The 24,961-nt window shown below is 41.8% G+C and overlaps 1 protein-coding gene across 1 annotated transcript in view; it reads right to left on the bottom strand.

Annotated features, from left to right (window-relative positions):
• Nucleotides 1-24,961, bottom strand: part of LOC137504741 (IgGFc-binding protein-like) — a 188,240-nt gene that overhangs the window by 106,080 nt on the left and 57,199 nt on the right. The window contains exons 22-30 of the mRNA XM_068233324.1: nucleotides 18,125-18,723; nucleotides 15,005-15,566; nucleotides 14,413-14,612; nucleotides 12,955-13,210; nucleotides 9,371-9,511; nucleotides 7,240-7,496; nucleotides 5,301-5,385; nucleotides 5,096-5,185; nucleotides 2,806-2,844 (exon numbers count right to left, since the gene is read on the bottom strand). Coding sequence (XP_068089425.1) covers nucleotides 2,806-2,844; nucleotides 5,096-5,185; nucleotides 5,301-5,385; nucleotides 7,240-7,496; nucleotides 9,371-9,511; nucleotides 12,955-13,210; nucleotides 14,413-14,612; nucleotides 15,005-15,566; nucleotides 18,125-18,723 — 2,229 coding nt within the window. The remainder of the gene's footprint in view (nucleotides 1-2,805; nucleotides 2,845-5,095; nucleotides 5,186-5,300; nucleotides 5,386-7,239; nucleotides 7,497-9,370; nucleotides 9,512-12,954; nucleotides 13,211-14,412; nucleotides 14,613-15,004; nucleotides 15,567-18,124; nucleotides 18,724-24,961) is intronic.

The raw sequence follows: 24,961 nt of genomic DNA on the forward strand, positions 1-24,961 counted from the left end.
TGGTGGTAGCTGTCAACTTTGAAGTGATGGGTTCTAAGGTATTTGTAGTACCTAAAGTGTCGACAGTCATTCATTTAAGAATTAAATGTATCTATATTTATTAAAATGTATCTATATATTTATGTGTCTATCTATCATCTTTCTATTATGCTGAGCTGTACAAGTTCTGTAAATGTTTCTCTGTTTATGTTTCAATGGAATTCTACACTAAACTAAAATGTTTTATCTTTTTCTATCATACAGGTTAAAAATACATTTTAAACCCTTCTTTCATGTAAATAGTATAAGTACATTACGAGCTAATAATGTTAAATTATCGAAACTAAACAAAAGTTGAATTAATTAATAAATTAAATAAAACAGTAAAGCCAAGTTATAAAAAATATTTTTATTCAAAACATAGATTGTTGTTGATTACAGGCATATTGTTTACAATTGCATGAATCTAATTAATTAACATTAACGCTACAAAATTACAAAAAATTAATGTTGAGTAATTATTTGATGATTAGCTACACAGGATGCTGGTGGGTAACCTATGAATTTAAAATAATGCATTCATATAATGCATATGCCATGGCTTTAGAAAAAATAAATTTTTCATACTAAAGGTAAGTAATAACTAAAGTTAAAGGGACTCCGAGCACCTCTCATGGGCATGCCTTTAAGACAGACGACTTCCAACAAAGTCGTGCTATGACACCTCTGGAAGAGCCTCTTACAATGGCCATGCGTGTCACTTCCTCTTCCTGCATCATTCAGTGATGCACTTCTCTAACTGGGAAGACAGGGGTGACCCGGAAGTTATAACATAGCCAAGATGGCAGCGTGATTTTTAAATTGAAATCGAATGAAAACTATTTGGTGTAGAATGGCAATTCAGGCATCAAATGAAAACAAGCTACAGAAAGGTATGCATCTTTAAGTACTTTGGAGTACTGGTCGGAGTCTTAAAGGCATGCTCATGAGAGGTGCTCGGAATCCCTTTAAGTCAAGTACTGAAACCAACAGGTTTAATTAATAATTGTTTTCTTGCAAGTAGGTCATTGAAATTTGACTTTTGATTGGTTGCCAAAGGTCTCTACATTTTTGGCACTGAATTACCTGTTTGTTTTTTTACGTTAAAGTAGCACCTGTGTTTAGAAGAACTAATCATCAATTAACCTACAAACCAAATTATTTTTAATTAAATGGATGTAAAACTGAAGTCACAGAAGTCAGAACTCTGTGACACAACAGCTGCAAAATTATTTTAACATAGACATTTACAGTTCAGTTCAACAGATATTTAAAGTACAGTCATGCAAGCAGCAATGTTACATGATAGAAAACATGATAGAACACTGCTGTATAAATTATTCAGTATCCATTGTTAGCATGCATCACTGAAATACTGTATACTGTATGTATTGTGTTCTAGATATTGATGTTGGTGAAAAGTTGGAGAAAATTGCAGTAATATTAAAATATAAAGTTGCAGATTTACAGAAGAGATACAAATTATATATTTTGGAAGCACATGGGTGGGTGTTGATATAAGAGCCTCCAGTAGTGTGGGCTAGTAGAAATAAGCTTGATAATAACAACATTAATTAAGGAATAAGGAGAAAAAAAAGTTTCCATAGTGATAAAAGAGTTTGTGCACAGTAATAGGTTTTTAAGCATGAAAATACTGGAGCAGGAGGGTTTTGATAAGGTGCTGTTGTTTTTGTAGTGGTTACAGGCATGTTTGAAACAAAATAAATATTGTGGAAGAGATGAAAAAGCCGTGTAACTTTCTGAAGAAAAATTACATTTGTATTATTTATGAAATTGTTACATTTGCTTCGATGTCACAAATTGAAATTAAACAACTGTGTATACGAATTACGTATAAATAAATTAAAAAAACTAATTAAGAATGATTAGAGATGGTCCATGAGATGCCAAAAGATTTTGAGTTGAGCTGCAAGTTTAATTATCAGCGCTGCATAATATGTTGGCGCTTTATAAATACAATAAATAATAATAATAATTATGCAAATATATGCAGCTTGTAACTGTCCCAATCAAATGCTGCAGCTGATGATTTTAATTAGTCCAATTCTAAGACATTTGCATACAACTGAATAACATTGCCATCACCTCAAAATTATTAGCATTTCATTGACCATCTCTAATAATAATGAATGAACAACACCAATACACAATAGCAAAATGCAACAACATGCAAATATATAGCAATTAATGGATACAATTTTTTCTACATTTCACAGTTTATGTAAACTCATGCAGTGATAGTTTATTTTTTAATTAAAATCCTAGGCAACTTACTAGAGCTAGAAAAAAAGGTGAACCACTAAAACAAATCTGCTTGGTTTCAACAGGTCCTTTTTCACTAGTAGAGATCTGATCAAAATCACAAAATGCATGTGATTTGCGAATCACAATAGTAGGCATCTTAAAATGAAAATCATGGAACACTATTTCCATTGATGCATGGAATTTTTGGGATAAAGGCTTGTGCTTGCCCTTATGATTCCTGGAAGCGCCAGTAGAAATTCTTTCACAAAACGCTATTGCATGCCTTTGCGTTTTGTGCTTAAGGTAGAAAAGGGCCTGAAGAATCCGTTTTGTGCATCCTACTTACAGTAGCTAGCCTGAGGTGACCTCTTTAACCTAAACATAACGATTTTAGATAGCACAGCTCAATAAAACCTACATTTTTCTACAGCTTGCTGAGTTTGGTTCTGCAATTCACAGTGTATGTCCTAACACTGAACATCTAGACTACAATGTTCCAAGGTAAGCACCCATTTTACTTACCAGTGCTTGAAGTGTCTGGCTGTTCTGTAGTTATTTTTGCTGTTAAGAAAATAGTACAATTGTAAATAGCTGTAAGGTGTAAATGTACACCAGAAACACTTATGTTCATGGTGAGCCTGAAATTTAAATTCTGGAGATTTTTTTAATTCTTATTTTACAGATAACTTAATAATTTAGATGGATTTTAAGCTGTTTAGAGCTGAAACCTCATTGGTCTTCACATCATCTATTGCTTCATAGGTTTGTTTTAAAGTTAATCTAGGTGAAAGACAAAATGCTTAGTTTTCAAAACTTAAATCACAAAAAAACGTATATTGCCACTGAACTGGTGTGTTGGGAATGCAGAGGCAGTGGAACATGGGAGGAGCCTTGGGTAATTACATATCCCCCACTTTACCGACATCAATGTAACTATACTCAGGGGACATCTCTCACTACTGGGCACCTAGACTGGGGGCTGCCTATACTGGAACAACACCTCACACTACCTATACTGGAGGCCTACCTTTACTGGGCACCTATACTAGAGGAGGGTACCCAGAGGAACACTTCTCACTAACTATACTGGGGGCCTATACTTTGGGGCTACTTATACTGGAGAGACAACTCTGTGGGGGCCCACCTATACTGGGCACCTGTATTGGGGGCTGGATAGTGTACTGGTTAAGGGCTCTGCATCTGACACAGGAGACCTTGGTTCTAATCTAGGCTTTTTTTGTTCAGTAAGCCAGCACCTATTCAGTAGGAAACCTTGGGCAAGACTCCCTAACACTGTTACTGCCTATAGAAACTGTCCTAGTGGCTGCAGCTCTGGCACTTTGAGTCCACCAGGAGAAAAGCGCAATACAGATATTTGTCTTGTCTTGGTTACCTCTAGCTACCTTTACTGGACGGACACTTTTGGCTACCAATACTGGGTGGACACTTCTCATTACCTATGCTGGGAACTACCTATACTGGGCACCTATAATGGAGGGCCACCTATACTGAGGGACACCTTTGGCTACCTACTGGGGTGACCTATAGGGGGCTACACTTAGCTACCTATACTAGGGAGAATCCTTTGCCTTCCTATACTGGAAGGCTACCTTTTGCTATCTATACTGGTGTACCACCGATACCGGAGAAATGTTTTTGGTTACTTATACTGGGGAAACCTCTCACTACCTACTGGGAGGCTACCTATATTTGGGGGCTACATCTAGATACCTATACCATAAAAACATCTCTGGGTACCTATCCTGGGGAGGCACCATTGGCTACCTATACTGGGGGGGGGGGCGTTACTTATACGGGGTACCACCTGTCTTGGAGTAATGTCTATGGCTGCCTATACTGGGGGGGAACCTCTTGCTACCTATTGGGAGGGCTACCTATATTTGGGGATAGATCTGGATACCTACACAGTTGGGACACCCCTGGATACCTACACAGTGGGGACTCCCCTGGTTACCTATATTAGAGGGACACCTCTGGCTACCTATACTGGGGGGCTACCTCTGGTTGCCTATTAATGGAGGTACACCTGGCTCCCTAATATTTCATGGGGGGTCACGTCTGTCTATCTATACATTTATTAAGTAATTATAATAATTGCCACTGACTACTAATGCCGTTATAATCAGTAACCAATTTTGTCCCAAAGAGAGAAAGCTCTGGTTATGTGTTGTTTATGCTTCCCTATTATAAGATATGTGAGTGGGTAGGGAAGGGGGAAGGGGATGTTTTAGCATAGGTAAGGGGTGGGGGTTAAAAGGAGATAGGATAAGGGAAAAAATTTAAATGTCACTCTTCCTAGTGATTGGTATATGTTAAATTGGCATGTTTGGCCTGATAAGCCTTTTCTCCTGTTTCATTTGATATTGTCTTGTCATATTGTACCTAAAATGTTTTCTTAGTAAATGTTATAGATTTGTGACAAAAAGAAAAAAAAATGGGTATGTGACCAATTCTGGCATTTTTTTAAAGCTATGGTTAGCTCTAAAGGGGTTGCAGGAAGAGGGAGGGAATTCTATTGATTCAACAGGCAGGTCCACGGCAGTGTTGCTATACAGAGCTTTATGACTGTGCACAAACAGGCATTAACAGTTAAGTGATCTGAAAAAAACAAGCATCCAAATAGTCTTCAAGTCTTTTTACAATTGCAAAAATTAATAGACAATAATTGTGTAACTGACCTGTAGGCAATAATGTGTGCGAGTTATCATTCATTGTAAGATTAAGTTCACAGAAATAGAAAATAATATGGTGGTGTATTTTTGTGAAAGCAAATTAAATCATAACTATTTACCGGTTGGTGTTGAAGAGCCAGTGGTTTTTGTTGTGGTGGAGGTTGTGGTGGAGGTTGTGGTGGAGGTGGTGGTGGTGGCTGTTGTTATTGCTGAGAAAAAAATGTACACAGTCATATACAGAATCAAAAACTACTACAAAATAATACAGTTTAGCAAGATATGTATTTTAGAAAAGCTCATTTTCTGGCACATTTTAAGACTTACGAGTGCAATATCCTGGCTTAAGGGAGATATCATCAATAGCAAGTATGCTATGATCATCTTCACCTGCAACACCTTTAATAATAATCTGTAAACAAAAGTACTTCAGATTAGTTTGTCTGCACACAACATTTCATGCAAATACTAGATAAAAAGGAACAGCTGTGAAACATCTGTGAAGATATTTTTTTTTCAGTCACTGTCTATATTATATTAGATTGTGAACCACACAGAGGGACACCTAGTGATGGTAATTGTTACAGATTTCCTATAAAGAGTTGAGAAATGTGCAAAACACCAATAATCATAATAGCCAATAATCATACTAATATGTGGCTTGTTCTGTTTAGACAGAAGAAAGAAATCCAATAGTGATGTTCTGGTAAGGACTCAACAATAACAGCTATAAGGAAATAGACTGGAGAGTTTCAGTTACTGATCTAACTTTTTCATGATGAAAAATACATAAACATTACATCAAGTATAGGAAAGATACCATAAACCCTCTATATTAAGGGTAGCAGGTCCATGGAACTTAGCTTGGAAAAATTTGACAAAAAAATCACTTAGATTATTCCATCCACCAGTATCTACCTGAGATTTAAATCTATTTAAACTAATAATTGTTTCTAAGAAACCCCAAAATGTGTTGAGGTAGATCTTAAAGAGAACCCAAGGTGGGGTTATGACAATGCAATCCACGTACAGAGGCTGAGTCTGCCTATACTGCACAGCCTCTGTTGCTATTTCAATCCCCCCTAAGTTCCCCCTGCGCTCTGCAATCCCTCATAAATCACAGCTGCGCTGTGCGGGCTGTGTTTACATCTGTACTGTCACTCTGCATTCTCCCCCCGCCTCCTGCATAGCTCCAGTCCCGCCCGCGTCCCTTCCCTCCAATCAGTGGGGAAGGAAGGGATGCGGGCGAGACCAGGGCTATGCAGGAGGTGGGGGGAGCGGCAGACTGACAGTACAGAGATAAACACAGCCGCTGCGACACGCTGTGTGTCGACAGCGCGGCTGTGATTTATGGGGAATAGCAGAGCGCAGGGGGGGGCTTAGGGGGGATTGAAATAGCAACTGAGGCTGGGCAGTATAGGCAGACCCAGCCTCTGTATGTGCATTGCATTGTCAGAACCCCACCTCAGTTCAGTTTAAGAAAACAACAAGAAAAAAATAATAACATCATTTATCACAGTATGCATTTAAAATATGAGTTGGTGGACTAATTGACTAATATTTATAAAATTCTGTGGTCTGCTTTAATAAAAAAAGGATGTGGCTGTCTAAGAACTAACCACTGAGCAAAAGCCCTTCCCCACTCTCATCCTGATGGATGATGTCATAGGTGGCAGCCCTTTAAGGACAAAAGGAAGTGTAACAAATCCCCCCTAACCTCATGGTGGGTTAATTATACTGATAGATTAAAAAGAGGCTGAATGTAAAAAAAGGAAAGGCGGTGTTTCTCCTCCAAAGTAGATCACAACTTGATCAAATAAATGTTATAATAGCAGCAGTAGAGTTTTGTACTGCGTTAGCCATCAGTTAAAGCAGCATGTATTGAGTCAGGTAGATTGCATTTATTATTTAATGTAAAAGAAAAAGAGTAAGCTTTCAGTCAATATGCCTTCTTCAGACTCTATTCCTGTAGACTCTACGCTTTATAAGACACACAGCAAGGTTATTTTCAGGCAAAGCCCACTTCTTCTGGTCAGAAGCTGTGCTTTGTATAAGCTGAAAAAGCTTTGCCTAGTGTCTAATAAAGCTTATTTGACTAAATTGTGGTCTTTGTGGAAGAGCTAAGTCCATCACTATTCCTCATAACCTGTATGTTCCTATTTTATACATTCAGTTTGGTGTCCCTTCATGTACCTATCTGAAAAATATCAATCTATAGTGGATTTTATAGGATTAGCAAATAATATGATTCTGCAAAAACACTTGCCTTTAAAATCTCTCTGTCAAACAAGAGAATACTCTCTAAGCGCCAGGCATCATGTGGTTCTAGCTCTACAGATCCAACATCTTCCAGACCATAATCTGTTACTGCATAAATTGACAGCTCCATGTACTCTGCTGGACCATTCATGAAGTACCACAAACGTAAACATTGCTGCCCCGTAAAACAATAGTCTGGACTCTCCAACATTGCAAAATCTCCTTCTTCAGCATCCCTTGGATCAATGAATAGGTAATAGCCATCTGAAAGAAAAAATATTTGAGAAAGCTTTGGTAGTTTTAAATGTATAAAATACCCATTGTAACGCTGGCTGTGATACAAACTAACCAGTTACACAGAAAATACGAAAACCGAGGTCAGATCGTTAACTGAGGTCATACACGTGAAGTCTGAGATTTGTGGTACAAAGGGGCTAAGACAAAGAAATGTCAATTACAGGCTAGGATCATACACATAAATCAGATGCCTGAGGTACAGTTAAGGATGAGACAGAGACGAGGTCGATAGGCTAGCCGAGGTCAATATCAGGTATCAGATGACTGTAGTACAGAGGGATAAGACTTTAATCAATAGTGGAGGGCTTGCCAGGTCATACACAGAAAAACAATCACAATAATACAATATACAATACTAACTAAGAATAGATATATATTGCAAAACACTGCATATATATCTATCTCAGCAGAACTCTAACTAGATTCAGAAGCAGAGCAAAGTCCAGCGCTCAGTGACCTGGTTGTTATAACGGACAGCGTGGAACTAAGAGAGCAACACTTAAATACACAGGGAAAGTGCAGCACACCCCCAAACTGCCAGCCAATCAGAATCCTGCTCCTAGTCAGCTGAACGCTGTGTCAGCTGACCGGATTCACACAACCGTCTTCTCAGCCTATAAAGGCTGCCACGTGTTGTGCGTGTTCGCCCAGGGTCTTGGAAGGATGCGCGGTGCTGGCTCATGTCTACAGGGGAGCCGGGATGCCAACATGCTTACTCACGTCTAAAGGGGAGCCGGGGATGCAACCGACCAAAGAGGAAGAGGAAACTCTCTCCAGCTGCTCAGCACTATCAGAGCAGCCTGCAGAGACCACACCAGGTAAGTTTGTTACACCCATGTTAAATTATTGTATTACTAATACATACTTTTTTTATAGAAGACGGGCATCTTCTACAGCGCTTTAAGGAGTAAGTAGTCTTGTCACTAACTGTCCCACAGAAGGGCGCACAATCTAATTTCTATCATAGTCATACAAAGTCATATGTGCATTGTAGTCTAAGGGCAATTTTAAAGGGACGCCAATTAACTTATAGGAGTGCACACAGCAGCCATGCTCCTGCCTAACTCTCCCGTTAACCGTACATTATTGTATACATTGGATGAAAGACTAATTTAAAGACAGTTGGGACAGTTTTTTTTCCTCAAGCGGTAGCCATACTTAATGCTAAACCACGTTAGAGCTGCTAGGACTGAAAGTAATCAGCACAGAACTAAACATGAACAATTCTCACATTGCTTACTGCCACTATACTTATAACGTCCTTAACTTGTAATATTCACACTGTCTGTCCTTGTATTGTTTTTGTTTGTGTTTGTTAAGCAACTGCCAAGACAAATTCCTTGTAGGTACAAACTTACTTGGCGAAAAATAAATTGATTCTGATTCTGAGCAGGCAGCATGACCATTCCTTACAAAACCTTGAAGCCCACTAACCCACTCACTGGATTATACATTTGTACTGGAGTGGATGATGAGGGGATGGATTTGAAGGGCTTAGCCATGTCTCCTGCTTAGTCCTACTAGCTGTAAGCTATTCTCTGCTCCACTGTTGATCTATGATAAATGAAAAAGTAAGGGGTGTTTCTTGAGTTTGGATCAGACATGTTGTACTAGGAAATGGACCACATTTAGATTTGTGACACTCATTTTTTGAAACAAGTCTCACTGATAGACTGCTAAGACTGCATGAAATACAGCTTTACCCTTAGTGAACACTGTTTCAAGTTCACTTTAAAGTCTCATATTAGATATTAGTAGCTTTTGTATGACCTCATTAATATAGTTATTTTTTATTGAAATACAAAATATCTACATCACTGAGATAAATGAAGGCATGTTACCTCCTGATGTATGATCTCCAGATGGACCCATTAATCCTGGTGGCGATGGTCCACGCCAGTGTGTCCAGTCTATAAAATCAGCTTTTGATTGTTGCCAGTTGCATAGATCCACATCAAAATCGCAATCAAACCGGCACTTCTCTGCAAGAGACAAAATATAATAATATAATGCACTCATACATTTATATATAACAGTAAATATATATATATACCGTATATACTTGAATACAAGTCCACCTCGTGTATAAGTCAACTCCAATATTCAACCCTCTTAAGCTGGACTTTTTTATTGACTCAAGTATAAGTCTACCGAGCAAAGTTAATGGCTGCACTTGGGGCTCAGGAGGGGTTAATGACTGCACTGCAAACAGTATTGCAGCCATTAACCCTGCCTGTCCCTTAATTGCAGGCAATAACTATTCCAGGCCCCTAAGTGCTGCAATTATTCACTCCCTATGCAGCCCCAGTATTTCCCCCTGCCCCTTTACTTGTAAATTGTTGTGGCCAAGACTTTCAGACCTGTGTTTTCTTGGCGTTTTCTTGGCATTTCCTTTCCTCAAATTATCACTCACCACTTGGTAAATTGTTGCAAATGGGAATGTCAGTAATAGTACACATATTGCTCAGTGTTGATTGTAACTCGTGTATAAGTCGACCCCTATACTTTTATGAAGTGAATCAGACCTACATTTCTAGACTTATACTCGAGTATATACAGTATATATATATATATACGGTATGTATTTTTTCAAGGTAGGATATATTTCATTTAGGGTATTTTGCCATGACAAAGCAGATATTATTACAGTTAAAAATTACTAATAAAAATACCATTTAAAAACTTTTGACCTGAAGAAGCGGGCTGAGACCAGTGAAACTCATTGTCCTTTTAATTGTGTTGAATAAATAATTTAATCTTCTTACATTAACCCTGTGGTTTGGATTCTTCCATCTGGAGTAGTAAAGACACCCTACCTCCACCATATATTTTTTTGTTTCATTACATTACCTATTTTTGGGCGCCTCCACTCCCAGTACTAGTATACGTCCATTGAGTTCAACCCAGAATTAAAGTGCAAGACTAGCCTGCACCCTCACATATTCCTGTTGATCCAGAGGAAGGCAAAAAACGCTTACAAGGCATGGTCCAATTAGTCTCAAAAGTGAAAAAAAATCCTTCCCGACTCAGATAAAATCCCTGGATTAACACCACTGGGAATTACCTAGTAATTATAGCCATGGATGTCACTAGCCATGGATGTCTTTCAACACAAGGAAAGCATCTAAGCCCCCCTTCAACGGATACTGAGCAGGTTGTAAAATCACAAGTACAATCAATTTGTACTTACCTGGGGCTTCCTCCAGCCCTCTGTAGGCTGCAAGGTCCTCCAGCCGGCCGGCGTGATGACGCGTAACATGCGTGGACTCATACTGACGACTTCAGGCCAAAGTCACCAATTAACGGAGCCACCAGTGGAGCCAGGAGGATTCCGGGGAACCTCGCAGCCTATGGTGGACTGGAGGAAGCCCCAGGTAAGTACAAATTGTGAGTTTACAACCTGCTCAGTATCTCTTTAAACACAGATATAAAATGTGCCATAACTACTTCTTGTGGCAATACATTCCACATTTGAATCACTCTTACTGTACAGAACCATTTCCTAAATAAATGGTTGAAACATTTCATTACTCCATGCGCAGATCATGTCCTCTAGTCCTTTGTAAAAGCCTAAGGACAAAAAAGCTCTTCTGACAAGTTTTTATATTGCACTCTGGTGTATTTATACATGTTAATTAGATCTCCTCTAAGGTGTCTTTTCTCCAGACTAAATAAGCCCAGTTTATTTAACCTTTCCTGGTGAGACATTTCATCCCTCTAATCAATTTTGTAGCCCGTTTCTGATCTAAAACTGCAATATTTTCCTGTAATGCAGTGCCCAGAACTGAATTCCATATTCCAGATGTGGCCTTACCAGAAACTTAAACGGGGGCAATATTATGCTAGCATGCAATGTTTTAATTTCCCTTTTAATGCATCCCAAAATTGTATTTGCTTTAGCTGCGGCGGCTTGGTATTGAATATGATTATTCAACTTGCTGTCGATAAGTACTCCTAAGTCCTTCTCTTAGTTTGATGTCCCCATCTGTATCCCATTTATTTTGTATGGTGCTAGACCATTGGTATGACAAAAATGCATTACTTTACATTTTTCAACATTGAATTTCACCATATAGCCATCCTATCCAGATCCTTTTGCAATATGTCACTATCCTCCTGAGAGTTGATGATTCTGCATAATTTTGTATCATCTGCAGAAATAGCAACATTGCTTCCTACTTCATCTACTAGGTCATTCATAAATAAATTGAAGAACATTGGACCCAGTACTGACCCCTGTGGGACCCCACTGCTAACAGTCACCCATTTTGAATATGATCCATTGACCACAACTCTTTGTTTTCTGTTCATTAGCCAGATCCCTATCCATGCACACAGACTCTCCCCAGTACTTGCATCCTCAACTTTTGCACCAGACTGTTGTGGTGAACAGTGTCGAAGGCCTTTGCAAAGTCCAAGTATATTACATCTACAGCATTCCCAATATCCACACTAGTGTTCACCACCTCATAAAAATGGAGCATGTTAGTCAAACAGGACCTGCCCTTAGTAAGCACAAGACTTCATAGCATAAAATAATCTTATTTCTCAGCATCGGCATGATGCTGAGAAATAAGATTTTATGCTATGAAGTCTTGTGTATTATCTCTTAGTACCCCCTCAAATAGTTTGCAAACAACTGATGTTAAGCTTATAGGTCTATAATTTCCAGGATCTGATTTTTTGCCCTTCTTAAAGGGAACCTAAACTGAGAGGGATATGGATGTTTCCTTTTAAACAATGCCAGTTGCCTGGCAGTCCTGCTGATCTCTTTGACTGTAATAGTGGCTGAGTCACAGACCTGAAACAAGCATGCAGCTTATCCAGTCTGACTTCAGTCAGAGCACCTGATGTGCATGCTTTCATCTCATTTAGGGGCTGTGGCTGAAAGCATTAGAGATACAGGATCAGCAGGAGAGTCAGGCAACTGGTATTATTTTAAAAGGAAAAATCCATTTCCTCTCAGTTTAGGTTCCCTTTAAATAATGGGAAAATGTGGGCTGTACACCAATCTATTGAAACCCTGCCAGTTGAAAGAGAGTCACAAAAGATAAGATAAAGGGGTTTATCGATAACTGAACTTAATTCCCTTAGGACCCAAGGATCTATGCCATCCAGGCCAGGTGCCTTATCCGTTTTTATTTTATTTATATGACACAAAGTTATTTATCATTCATGTTGGGCTTTAGATTTTTGGAACACCCCTTGTTTGTCACACAGTTTAACTGAATCTAAAGTTATGACTTGCAGTAGGTAACTACATATGCTTGTTTTTTTGTTGTTGATTTTTTTTTTTTGCATCTCATTTCATCTTATTGCTTTATTTTAATAAATTTTTGTATTTCTTGTGCTTATATGTGCAACTCTATAATTTTGTTTGAATGATAATTCTGCTAAAATTATTACTCTATTACAAATAATTTACCTGGCACTGTAGGTGGAGTAGGAGTCGTGGTTGTGGTGGTGGGTGTTGTAGTAGTAGCAGGAGTAGTAGTGGTAGTCACTGTAGTGGTTGTAGTAGATGTGGAGGTACTTGTTATTCTCGGCACACAGGTTTTTATTCCATTTTGGACTTGGCAGACCTCATCAGGTGCACAGGTTTCCTCAGTACAGGTCACCTGGTTATTTCCTACACATGTGCAAAGATGTTCACATTCCCCTTCCCAGAACATCTCATCTTTCTGTAAAAATAAGAAGTAGACACGATTGCATATATTAAAATCGAGATTATGAATTCATACACTTTGTTTAAAGCGGTATAAAATCCTGACATAATATTTAATAAAAACATGTATTTTTACTTTTTATATGCCATACGGTTATCATATTTGTTTTTTGCTTTGAGAGCTAACTTTGCATTTTATTCATAACTGGTTTTATTCATTATGTTTTGAAGGCAGAAATGCTGTGAGTGTCAGTCTGTGTCCAGGAGAGTCTGCACAGTCAGAGAATGTGTCACATTCTTCACTTGCTACAATTAAGTAAACACAAGATAACATTATCTCCACTTAGGATGAGTCCAGATTTCTCTGCACTGAACTTTCAAGTCCTGTGTGTAACCTTTGAATGCTGTTCTAGTAAAAAAAATGCTGGTTGTATATAATATGCTGTAAATATTTTTTTAGAGCAAAGAAGAAATGCTGGGTTTCATTCTGCTTTAGGGCATTTTTACATAAATAATTTAAAGGCCCTTCAAAATGAATCAGTCAAAATTAAAATTTTAAATTAGAGGTTCTTCTCCAACATGATAGATGTAACCACGGTGTAATTATTTTCATCATAATATTATGTGCCCTGAATAAAATGACTATGATCATCAGATGTTTTCCTCCTTACAAATCATATGATTATTTTTTACTCATGTGTAATAAGGTCCACAGCCCCATTCCAAAAAAACATTTAATCTCTCTGTAGAATTTATCATTTACAATTAATTTTCAAATAAGATTCTCATATTTTAAAATAATAGAATTGTCAGCAAATACACAATATAACTATACATTATATCGAAGCCGGTTATTTTACTGAAGCTGGTCGTCATCACAGCAGCAATGCTTTGCTGCGCACCCCGTGTAGCAGTAATTTAGGGCTCCAGCAGCTGCTGGACCCTAAATTACATCTCCCACTGAGTTGTGACAACTCGGAGGGAGAATAGTATTTACTGCCACTGAGGAGTTTTGCAGCAGCAGGGAGAGCCGCCATTTGGCTCTCCCTGCGCCGAACTGAGTGGCACCCAGCTAATATGTATTCACATTATATGCGTATTACAACTTTTTTGAAAATTTACATGTAAAAACAGAATAAATACAGCCGTGATTAGAGCTGTCAAGTAAGTTTGCTCTGTATCAAAAACAATATAGTTTTCCATGATATTACAACTGACCTGATAGTACTTGCCATCATAGAAACATCCACATTCACTTTGGGGTACACAGGTGGGGCCACTGAGTACAAAGCCATCATCACATTCACAAGAATCAGTGCATGGCTTAGTGCAGTTGTGTGGTGCATTCTGGTCCAGGCATGTGGCAGGACAAGCGCTGGCACATGGATTGTAGTGACTGTTGCCAGGACATGAGATGGCTAAGTGTAAATGTAAAAGACAAGATAAACCAAATTACAAAACATCCATTTATTATTTTATTCTTCTTTGAATATTATCTATAAAAATGTATTAATTATTCTGCTTTTATATTCTGATTGATTGGTATAAACAGAATCATTACAAGAGATCTAATATAATTATGCAACATGTGATGTTTTGAACTTCATAAAAGTAATGATACAATTCTGTGTTTAATTGTCTGATTCAATCGTAACATCGATCGGAAATGATCATTCAGGTCCATTAATGGAAGGAAAGCTACTAACCATTCTGATCAGATTGATGGAATCAATCCCCCCAAAAATGTATTACTAAATATGATAATTATGACAAGAGAATATTCTATTTCAAATCCAAAAAGAATGCTTACAACAGAAAGTAGCATTTCTCCAAGCAATGGCGACTCCTACTCTTAGGCAAGCATCAGCATATGATTCCAGTGCTTTACATAATGGGCCTTCGCCAAGAGCACACAGATCAAATACACAACTTTCAAAGAAGCGGTCTGGGTTGATGACTGAGTGACAAGCTTTAAATGGACCATCTTTACTGGTTAACAAACCACAGAACTGGTTGCTGGAATAGAATTCTTCAGTTTCTGGTGGACATGGAGGTGGAGGGGTAGGAACAATTGTGTTACACAATGGATCATCATCTTCCACTTGCCAACTCTCTCCAAGCTGATTAGAGTTTTGTGCCAACTGTCCGTCTGGCATCAAATAGTCATCATATGGAATGCCATTTAGGTTGCCACACAGTCCACAGGTCAGGTTGAAATATGTAGTTGGAACTTTTACATCTACTGTGTGGTCTGTGTCATAAGAGACTGTGAGATGGAAATCAGTCTCTAGAATGACATATCGACCACTTTGTTTCACTGTCAGAGATCCATTGACTAAGATGACTGGAAGGTTTGTCCATATACCATCAACCTGTAAGCCAAAACACATGGGTTTAGTTAGCAAAACACTAACACAATCATAACGATAACTACCATAGCACGCCACGTACCACTAGGAATACAATTAAAAACAAAGCGCAACAAATGAAAAATGTTTTCACAGTTCAGTCATACATAAACAAAATAATGTTATAATTATTGCAACACCCAGTCCCCCAGTATGTTGAATCCATAATGCTAAAAGAATACTGGAGGATGTCACTGAAACAAAATATATTGCCACTGCTCATAGTACAAAAACTCACCAGATTAAACCTCTAATATGAGTCAAAACAACACCCAAATCCAAATCAAAATATCATAGGGCTACATGTGATCTTTTATAAATTGTTTTTAAATGTAAGATCCTCGCAGCAGAACGCCAAAACCTGATGTGCAGCATGGATTTCCGGGTCTCTGCGAGCCACTGACGTCACTGGAGTGCAGGATGGCACTCAGCTCCCATTGGACAGGCGGAGGACGCGCTCTCAGTTTGGGCTCCGCTGATGTAAACAGTATCCATGTGTGTACACAATATATGGGAGAGGAAACTAATTTCTACAGGTACTTCCAGTTATACTAGACAAAAAAAGGGGGGAAACTCCCACATATATCTATAAAAGTATACATTTTATTGAGACATTTATATAACTGTCTTACAACTTTAAAAACCCATGAGATGGCCACCTCCTCACGCAGACCCACCATCCAACACCACCCAAACACACCACTGGCCAGATTTAGATGACTGAGTGAGCTCACAATCTAAGAAAGTATTATTAGTATCCACGTTTGTGTTTGTGTGTCAGCTATCAGCTGGAATATTATTGGTTGCTTCCAATTCTGTTTCTGATTGGTTAGTCCTTGTATTTAAGCCAGGTGAGCACCCCTAGTAATTGCCCGTGATAGCATTAGCTGTGGCTTGTTGCTGGGTATGCGCTCTCTTCCTGATTGATTCCTGTTGCCGATTACTGCTTGTATCCTGTCCTTGCTAAACTCTGATTGATTCCTGTTGCCGACTATTGCCTTGTATCCTGACCACGCTAACCTCTGATTGATTCATGTTGCTGATTACAGCTTGTGTCCTGACCACGCTAACCTCTGATTGATTCCTGTTGCTGATTACAGCTTGTGTCCTGACCACGCTAACCTCTGATTGACTCCTGTTGCCGACCACTGCCTGATACCTGAACTACTCTTGCTGGCTACCTGGATTGACCTCTGCTTGGACACGGACTTGCATGAATGCTGCCTGCACTGACCTCGGCTTAACCTGACTACGTTATCTCTGTAAAGTACATCTGGACTGCCTTACCACTCTGGAGCATCTGTCCTTGCAGTCATCTGACTCATTTGTCTGGATTGCCTCATCCTCTAGGCCTCAGGTGACTATAACATATATATTTGTGAATACTGTGACCATTGCATTGCTAAGTTATCAGGTTCTGTTGGTGGATTACTATCTGTCAGTCTGTAATCTACATCTACCTGCAGGGTGTATTATAATATTGTGTTAGGTAGGAGTATTCACAGGTGTTACGGGCTGGGCTATAGGTCAGTCATATGGGCATACAGCCTGACCTACAGTCATTGACCAGACAAGCCTGACAGTAAGCTTTTTTATTTATGCCAATAAATTCATAAAATGTTATCCACCATAAAGAGCCTTTTGTTCAATTTATATAAATGCAGAGTCGGTCTAAAACTTTTGTGCCTTTCATAAGAGGTTAGAATGTGTGATATCTACTGCCCATCTCATCCACCCATCCTCCCACTCCTCTGATCTCTGCCAAACCCTCCATTGACTGCCAATTACCCAAACAATCTAGAATTACTGATCCTATCATTCAAAGTTCTCCATAAGCTGTCCCTTCCATACATTTGCACACTAATCTACAAATACAACTCCTCCCAGAAATTTCACTCCTCCCGTGAACCTTTTGTCTTTTAGTTTAGTCACCCCCTCTCATTCTTACATCCAAGGCTCCTCTTGATTGTCACTCCTTTGGAACTCTTTCCCTCAGTATGTCCATCATGCTTTGAACCGGGAAACTTTAAAATGCACTCTTAAATCCACCTCTTCAGACAAGCCTTTAATTTGTTATCGCCAGATGTTAAGACTCACTGCCTTATCTGCTAACCCCTTTATCTCCTCACCTAGTGGCTCCACCTCACAACTCTCTAGATTGTGAGCTCACTTGGAATGGCAGGGGTCTCCTCCTAGTGTTTCCTGTTTCTTCTTAACTGTACTGTGCATTGTATCTATGCCCCCCACCATTGTCTGTTTTGTAGTCTATACCATTTTATGAAAGATATTGGCATAAAATATAAATAAATAATAATAGTAATAATTATCCAGATTTGAGTTTAAGCATTATTTTCTGTCTCAGATAAAATGAGGAAATGTGTAAGAATAATTTCTCTATATGTGTAAAGGGTTATTGGCATGGCATATTGATTGCGTATTGCTTTCTGCACTGATGAGATATCTTTATTTCTGCTAACACATTTATGACAGTAATATGAAAAAGAATACTCTCTGAAACTTACCAAAACCCGACTGGGCTCATTTTTAACAATCGTTATTTTATGACCATAAACTTCGACCATAACTCTCTGCACCCAAGACACTGTTGGATTCCCCCGGTGTTCATTTTTTGCTTCAATGTTAAAGTTTGGCAGAGACGTATGATTTGTGCAAAGCTTGGCTAGAGTATATGTACAAATTCCCATGAAGTGATGAGCTTCCTTATCAAAGGTGTTGTAGTGAGGATCACCATAAATTATACAATTGCCAAATGTAAGATCATAGCAGTCAGGTATTCCATTTGTTATGCCACAGTATTTTCCAGTTGAACATGATTCAGAATTGCACACTAAACTGCCTCCAGCAGATGGACATCTACATTTAAGGGAACAGGTATCGTCTGTCCAGAATTCAGAGCCTACAGGGTAATGCTTGTCACCATCCCAACATCCACACTGGTGGATTGGGACACACTTCTTATCATAGAGAACATAGCCGTCATCACAAAGACACCCCTCTGTGCAGGGCAGATGACAGTTGGATGGTGATCCTGGAGTGACACAAGTAGCTGGACAGGCTGTTCCACAGTGCTCATGATGACTATTTGGTGGACACTTCAGGGCTGTGGAGGCAAGAAACAAATTAAATCAAATGTAATTTTAAACACATTTATATCAGTAAAATGTGAATATTTAGAAACATTTAAAAACATGTTGGAGAACTTGACCACTTAAAGGGACTCTGAGCTCAGCCAAAAAATGAAAGTTGTACTCACCTGGGGCTTTCTCCAGCTCAGTGCTGGTCGGGAGGTCCCACGACGGCGTCCTGGCTCCTCTCCAAGTCCCCGCTCCAGAATGGCTGACTGGCCGCAGCCCGGGCGACACTCGGCCAAGTGTCGGGCTGCTCCTTCCGCGTATGACGCGGCTGACGTCACTCCCCGGCCGCCTCGCATCATCACGGCGGCCAGCGTGGCAGTACGGCGCATGCGCGCTTTAAACGCGCATGCGCAGTACTGCCACACCGGCCGCCGTGATGACGCGAGGCGGCCGGCGTGTGACGTCAGCCACGTCATACGCGGAAGGAGCAGCCCGACACTCGGCCGAGTGTCGCCCGGGCTGCAGCCGGTCAGCCATTCCGGAGCGGGGACTCGGAGAGGAGCCAGGACGCCGTCGTGGGACCTCCCGACCAGCACTGGGCTGGAGAAAGCCCCAGGTGAGTACAACTTTCATTTTTTGGCTGAGCTCGGAGTCCCTTTAAGGACCACAGAACCCCCCCCCCCCCCCAGTGACCAGACTATCATTTACAATTCAGTGCTCTGCAGCTTTAATAGCTCGTTGCAGAGCCGAACAACTTAGCACACAGACGAATTCCCACCCCCTTTTCTGCCCACCAATAGAGCTTTCTGTTGGTGGGCTCTAAGCACTGCTGCAGAGTGTTGTTGTTTTTTTATTAATTTATTTGTAATTTAATTTTTAATAAAATTGTCTATTTTTTTATTTATTTATTTTCCTCCCGACAGCCGATCAGGGACATCAGCCTATGAGAGGATATCGCGTTCGAAGTGTCTCCAGGAGACAGTCAAGTCACAGGGCTGTCCCCAGTACAGTGCTTCATTAGACCGCAGAGCTGTACAACATAAATAAACGGACGTTTGTTTGCTTTACATTCTGCCAGTGGGGATCGCTGCTGGTGGCAGACTGTTGATGGAGCAGAGCTCCATCATTCAAACGGGGACACTCTCCCAGGACTTGATGCCAATCAGCGTTAGGTGGTCCTGGGGGAGCCACCCTGTGGCCGCCTTTCGGTTGTAAGGTGGTTAACCACTTACCTGAAAACATTTGCTATTATTATATAAGGTACAATCAAATAAGTAAAATATGGCAAAAACAACCATACTTCAGTTAATAACTCACATAACTAAAGCCTTATACAAACACTAGCTCTCAGTCAAGGTGCCTGGTTGGGGCCACCTCTTCTGAGAATCTAATGTGTACGGCCTCTTTGCATCCATGAGCGATCAGGCAAACTTGTGCAGGATCAGGCCGCATTCCAGTAGAATGAGTTCAGAGTTTGTGCAGGCAAAAGATTGGGTTTAACTTGCCCAATCGCTTGTTTTAGTGGCGCTCTCTGCATGGCAACAGTGGTGTCATGTGACACACTGGTATATAATGACAGCATGTCACATGACGCCACCATTGACCTGGAGATAGTCACTGGAATGAGCGATTGGGTAAGTTCCTTGTGTTGTCGCATGCTGGCATGGCATGGGAGGGAGAGGATGGAAGGAGAGGAATCCGATCATCTAGAGGCTGGCTTTACAACTGCCATTGGCCGAATCCGGCCTGAGGGCCATAGTTGGCTCAGGCCTCATCTAGTGGATCATCATGAGCAGAAAAGCATAGGAACACAAATTAGTTAAGAAAGTCCAGCTTCAGCTCCTTTTGATACTATGGAATAGTCTATAAATAAATACAACCAGATGTATGGTTTTTGGAACCCAGTTTTCTAAGTAAAACATGATAGTGCATTTTATGTAAGAGGAAAAATAATCTCTATAATGAATAAATAAAGTCTCCATATGGCCAAGTCCACCACCAATGCACAAACACAAGGTGCTTTATAGAAAGATAGAGTCTTATATTAGGAAAGGCTACTGGTATGGCTGGAAGGTACTTGTAAAATACCTGTAATTATCCTAAACACCACACATACTACTATTAGTGTTGGGCGAACATCTAGATGTTCGGGTTCGGGCCGAACAGGCCGAACATGGCCGCGATGTTCGGGTGTTCGACCCGAACTCCGAACATAATGGAAGTCAATGGGGACCCGAACTTTTGTGCTTTGTAAAGCCTCCTTACATGCTACATACCCCAAATTTACAGGGTATGTGCACCTTGGGAGTGGGTACAAGAGGAAAATTTTTTTAGCAAAAAGAGCTTATAGTTTTTGAGAAAATCGATTTTAAAGTTTCAAAGGGAAAACTGTCTTTTAAATGCGGGAAATGTCTGTTTTCTTTGCACAGGTAACATGCTTTTTGTCGGCATGCAGTCATAAATGTAATACATATAAGAGGTTCCAGGAAAAGGGACCGGTAACGCTAACCCAGCAGCAGCACACGTGATGGAACAGGAGGAGGGTGGCGCAGGAGGAGAAGGCCACGCTTTGAGACACAACAACCCAGGCCTTGCATGAGGACAAGAAGCGTGCGGATAGCATGCTTTGTACCACCATGCAGTCATAAATGTAATAAAGATAAGTGGTTCAATAAACAGGGACCACGCGGCAACGCTAACCCAGCAGCAGCACACGTGATGGAACAGGAGGAGGCGCAGGAGGAGAAGGCCACGCTTTGTGAGACACAACAACCCAGGCCTTGCATGAGGACAAAAAGCGTGCGGATAGCATGCTTTGTACCGCCATGTAGTCATAAATGTAATAAAGATAAGAGGTTCAATAAACAGGGACCACGCGGCAATGCTAACCCAGCAGCAGCAGCAGCAGCAGCACACGTGATGGAACAGGAGGAGGCGCAGGAGGAGAAGGCCACGCTTTGTGAGACACAACAACCCAGGCCTTGCATGAGGACAAAAAGCGTGCGGATAGCATGCTTTGTACCGCCATGTAGTCATAAATGTAATAAAGATAAGAGGTTCCATAAACAGGGACCGGCAACGGTAACCCAGCAGCAGCAGCAGCAGCAGCAGCACACGTGATGGAACAGGAGGAGGCGCAGGAGGAGAAGGCCACGCTTTGTGAGACACAACAACCCAGGCCTTGCATGAGGACAAAAAGCGTGCGGATAGCATGCTTTGTACCGCCATGTAGTCATAAATGTAATAAAGATAAGAGGTTCCATAAACAGGGACCGGCAACGGTAACCCAGCAGCAGCAGCAGCAGCAGCAGCACACGTGATGGAACAGGAGGAGGCGCAGGAGGAGAAGGCCACGCTTTGTGAGACACAACAACCCAGGCCTTGCATGAGGACAAAAAGCGTGCGGATAGCATGCTTTGTACCGCCATGTAGTCATAAATGTAATAAAGATAAGAGGTTCCATAAACAGGGACCGGCAACGGTAACCCAGCAGCAGCAGCAGCAGCACACGTGATGGAACAGGAGGAGGCGCAGGAGGAGAAGGCCACGCTTTGTGAGACACAACAACCCAGGCCTTGCATGAGGACAAAAAGCGTGCGGATATAGCAGCAATGCTTTTTGCCGCCATGCAGTCATAAATGTAATACAGATGAGAGGTTCAATAAACAGGGACCGGAAACGCTAAACCATCCCAGATGTTCATCGGTCATGTTACTTGGTTGGGGTCCAGGAGTGTTGCGTAGTCGTTTCCAATCCAGGATTGATTCATTTTAATTTGAGTCAGACGGTCTGCATTTTCTGTGGAGAGGCGGATACGCCGATCTGTGATGATGCCTCCGGCAGCACTGAAACAGCGTTCCGACATAACGCTGGCTGCCGGGCAAGCCAGCACCTCTATTGCGTACATTGCCAGTTCGTGCCAGGTGTCTAGCTTCATGCCCGGTTTCAGGTCCAGCGGTGCCAGCCACAAATCCGTCTGTTCCTTTATTCCCCTCCAAATTTCCTCCCCTGTGTGCTGCTTATCCCCAAGGCAGATCAGCTTCAGCAACGCTTGCTGACGCATGCCAACAGCTGTGCTGCACTGCTTCCACGATCCTACTGCTGCTGGTGCTGGGTTAGCGTTTCCGGATGAGGTACAGCTTTGAGATGCGTTGGAGGAGAAGGAGTCAGAGAGGTAGGTGCTGCTGTTGTTATCCAGTGGGAGGGACGGCGGTGCAGCTGTTTGCGGCGTGGGCAACACCCGCGCCGTAGCAGGTGAGGAATCGCTGCCAGGCTCCACAAGGTTCACCCAGTGCGCGGTAAGGGAGATGTATCGACCCTGGCCGAACGCACTCGTCCAGGTGTCAGTGGTGAGGTGAACCTTGCAGGCAACGGCATTCTTCAAGCTTCGGGTTATTTAGCTGACCACGTGCTCATGCAACTCAGGCACTGCAGAGCGCGCAAAGTGGTAGCGGCTGGGAACCACGTAACGTGGGATGGCCACTGACATCATGCCCTTGAAGCTGTTTGTCTCCACCACTCGATATGGCAGCATTTCGCAGGCCAGAAGCTTGGCTATGCTGGCTGGCTGTTACTGCCACGGCCCGGGGGTCATTTGCTGGCAATTTCCTCTTGTGCTCAAACATCTCAGAGACAGACAACTCAACCGTAGCGCTGCACACCGAAGGGCTGTTGGTTGTTGTGTTTGATGAACACTGGGAGACCTCAAGAGCACTAGTCCGGAAAGTGACAGTGTCAGCATCGTCTGATGTTTGTGAATGTTGTGAACCACGCAATGGCTGGGCTACTGCTGCTGCTGAGGCGGGTCTGGTGGTGAGTCTGGTGAACCCAAGGGAGGCAGTGTTGCTGGTGGTACGGTGGTACCCTGTCCTGCCGCGTTTGCCCACAGAGTGGGATGTTTGGATAGAATGTGGCGGCTCATGCTGGTGGTGGAGAGGTTGTTAATACTTTTCCCCCTGCTCAGGCGGGTCTTGCACACCTTGCAAATCGCCATGGTAACATCCTCAGTGCAGTCTTCAAAGAAAGCCCAGACTTTAACTGGCTGAGGACTCGGACCTCGTGCGTGATGTGCTGGTGCTGCTTAACCCACTGCTGGACGCTTGAGAGGTCATCCAAGTAATTATCTGGTCCTGTTCTTTTGGATCTGTGAGGGTTGTTGTCCTGGACAACATGGGCAGTATTGAGTGGGTTTTCTTGGGTGCTCCCCTGTGGCCTGTACGTGAACCGTCAGGGGAAACACCTCTTCCCTTGCCCCTCCCTCTTTCACCGGATTTCTTCCTCATTTCACTTATCCTTAAAGTACACGCTGACTGGCAGCAGTACAGTGGCAGTACAGAAATGCTATACAGTGGTGGGTGAGCGGTGTACCACTATTGTCAGCAGTGACACAGAGCACAATGCTATACAGTGGCGGGTGAGCGGTGTACTACTGTTCCCAGCAGACACAGAGTGGAAGTAAACACAATGCTATATAGTGTGGCTGAGCCGTGTACACAGAGTGGCATTAAACACAATGCTATATAGTCTGCTATATAGTCACCCCGAACAGGGTGATGTTCTGCAGAACCCGAACAGTGGCAAACACTGTTCGCCCAACACTACTGGGAGGGATCGCAGATTTTAGTACCTAAACACACGATACAACATGTTTTCCGGGGTCGGACTCTGAGGCACATACAGATGGTCCCGATCATCATCCTCATCATACAACTCTTCTCCTGAGTCTGACCCACCCACCACCTCTGCCACCCCAACATCCCCAGACACAGACCCCTCATCGTCCTCAACATTAACTTGGGATGCTGGCCTGAGCCAGACCTCCTCCTCCACATCAGGCCCCATCATCTCCTCAATGGCAGCCCTCATTAATCGCTCTGGCGACGGACTGATGGACACAACGTTCTCCTCCGGGGAGGGCTGCTGCTGACCACTGGCTGCTGGGGTGGATGTTATAGCTTGCGTGGGGCGTTGGCTGTTGCTGTTGTTGGGAGTGCTGCTCACAGCGGAGGTCTCTGGGGAACTCATGTTGAGCTCATATAGTGGTTGACGGTGAGTGGAGTATTACTGATCCCAGCAATATACACACTGACTGGCAGAGTACGCAATGCTATATAGTGTGGCTGAGCGGTGTACACAGAGTGGCAGTAAACACAATGCTATATAGTCTGGCTGAGCGAGCGGTGTACTACTGTTCCCAGCAGAATCAGAGTGGCAGTAAACAATGGTATATAGTCTGGCTGAGCGGTGTACACAGAGTGTCAGTAA

This window comes from Hyperolius riggenbachi, chromosome 4 (genome assembly GCF_040937935.1).
Source record: "Hyperolius riggenbachi isolate aHypRig1 chromosome 4, aHypRig1.pri, whole genome shotgun sequence".
In the NCBI taxonomy this organism is placed as follows: domain Eukaryota; kingdom Metazoa; phylum Chordata; class Amphibia; order Anura; family Hyperoliidae; genus Hyperolius; species Hyperolius riggenbachi.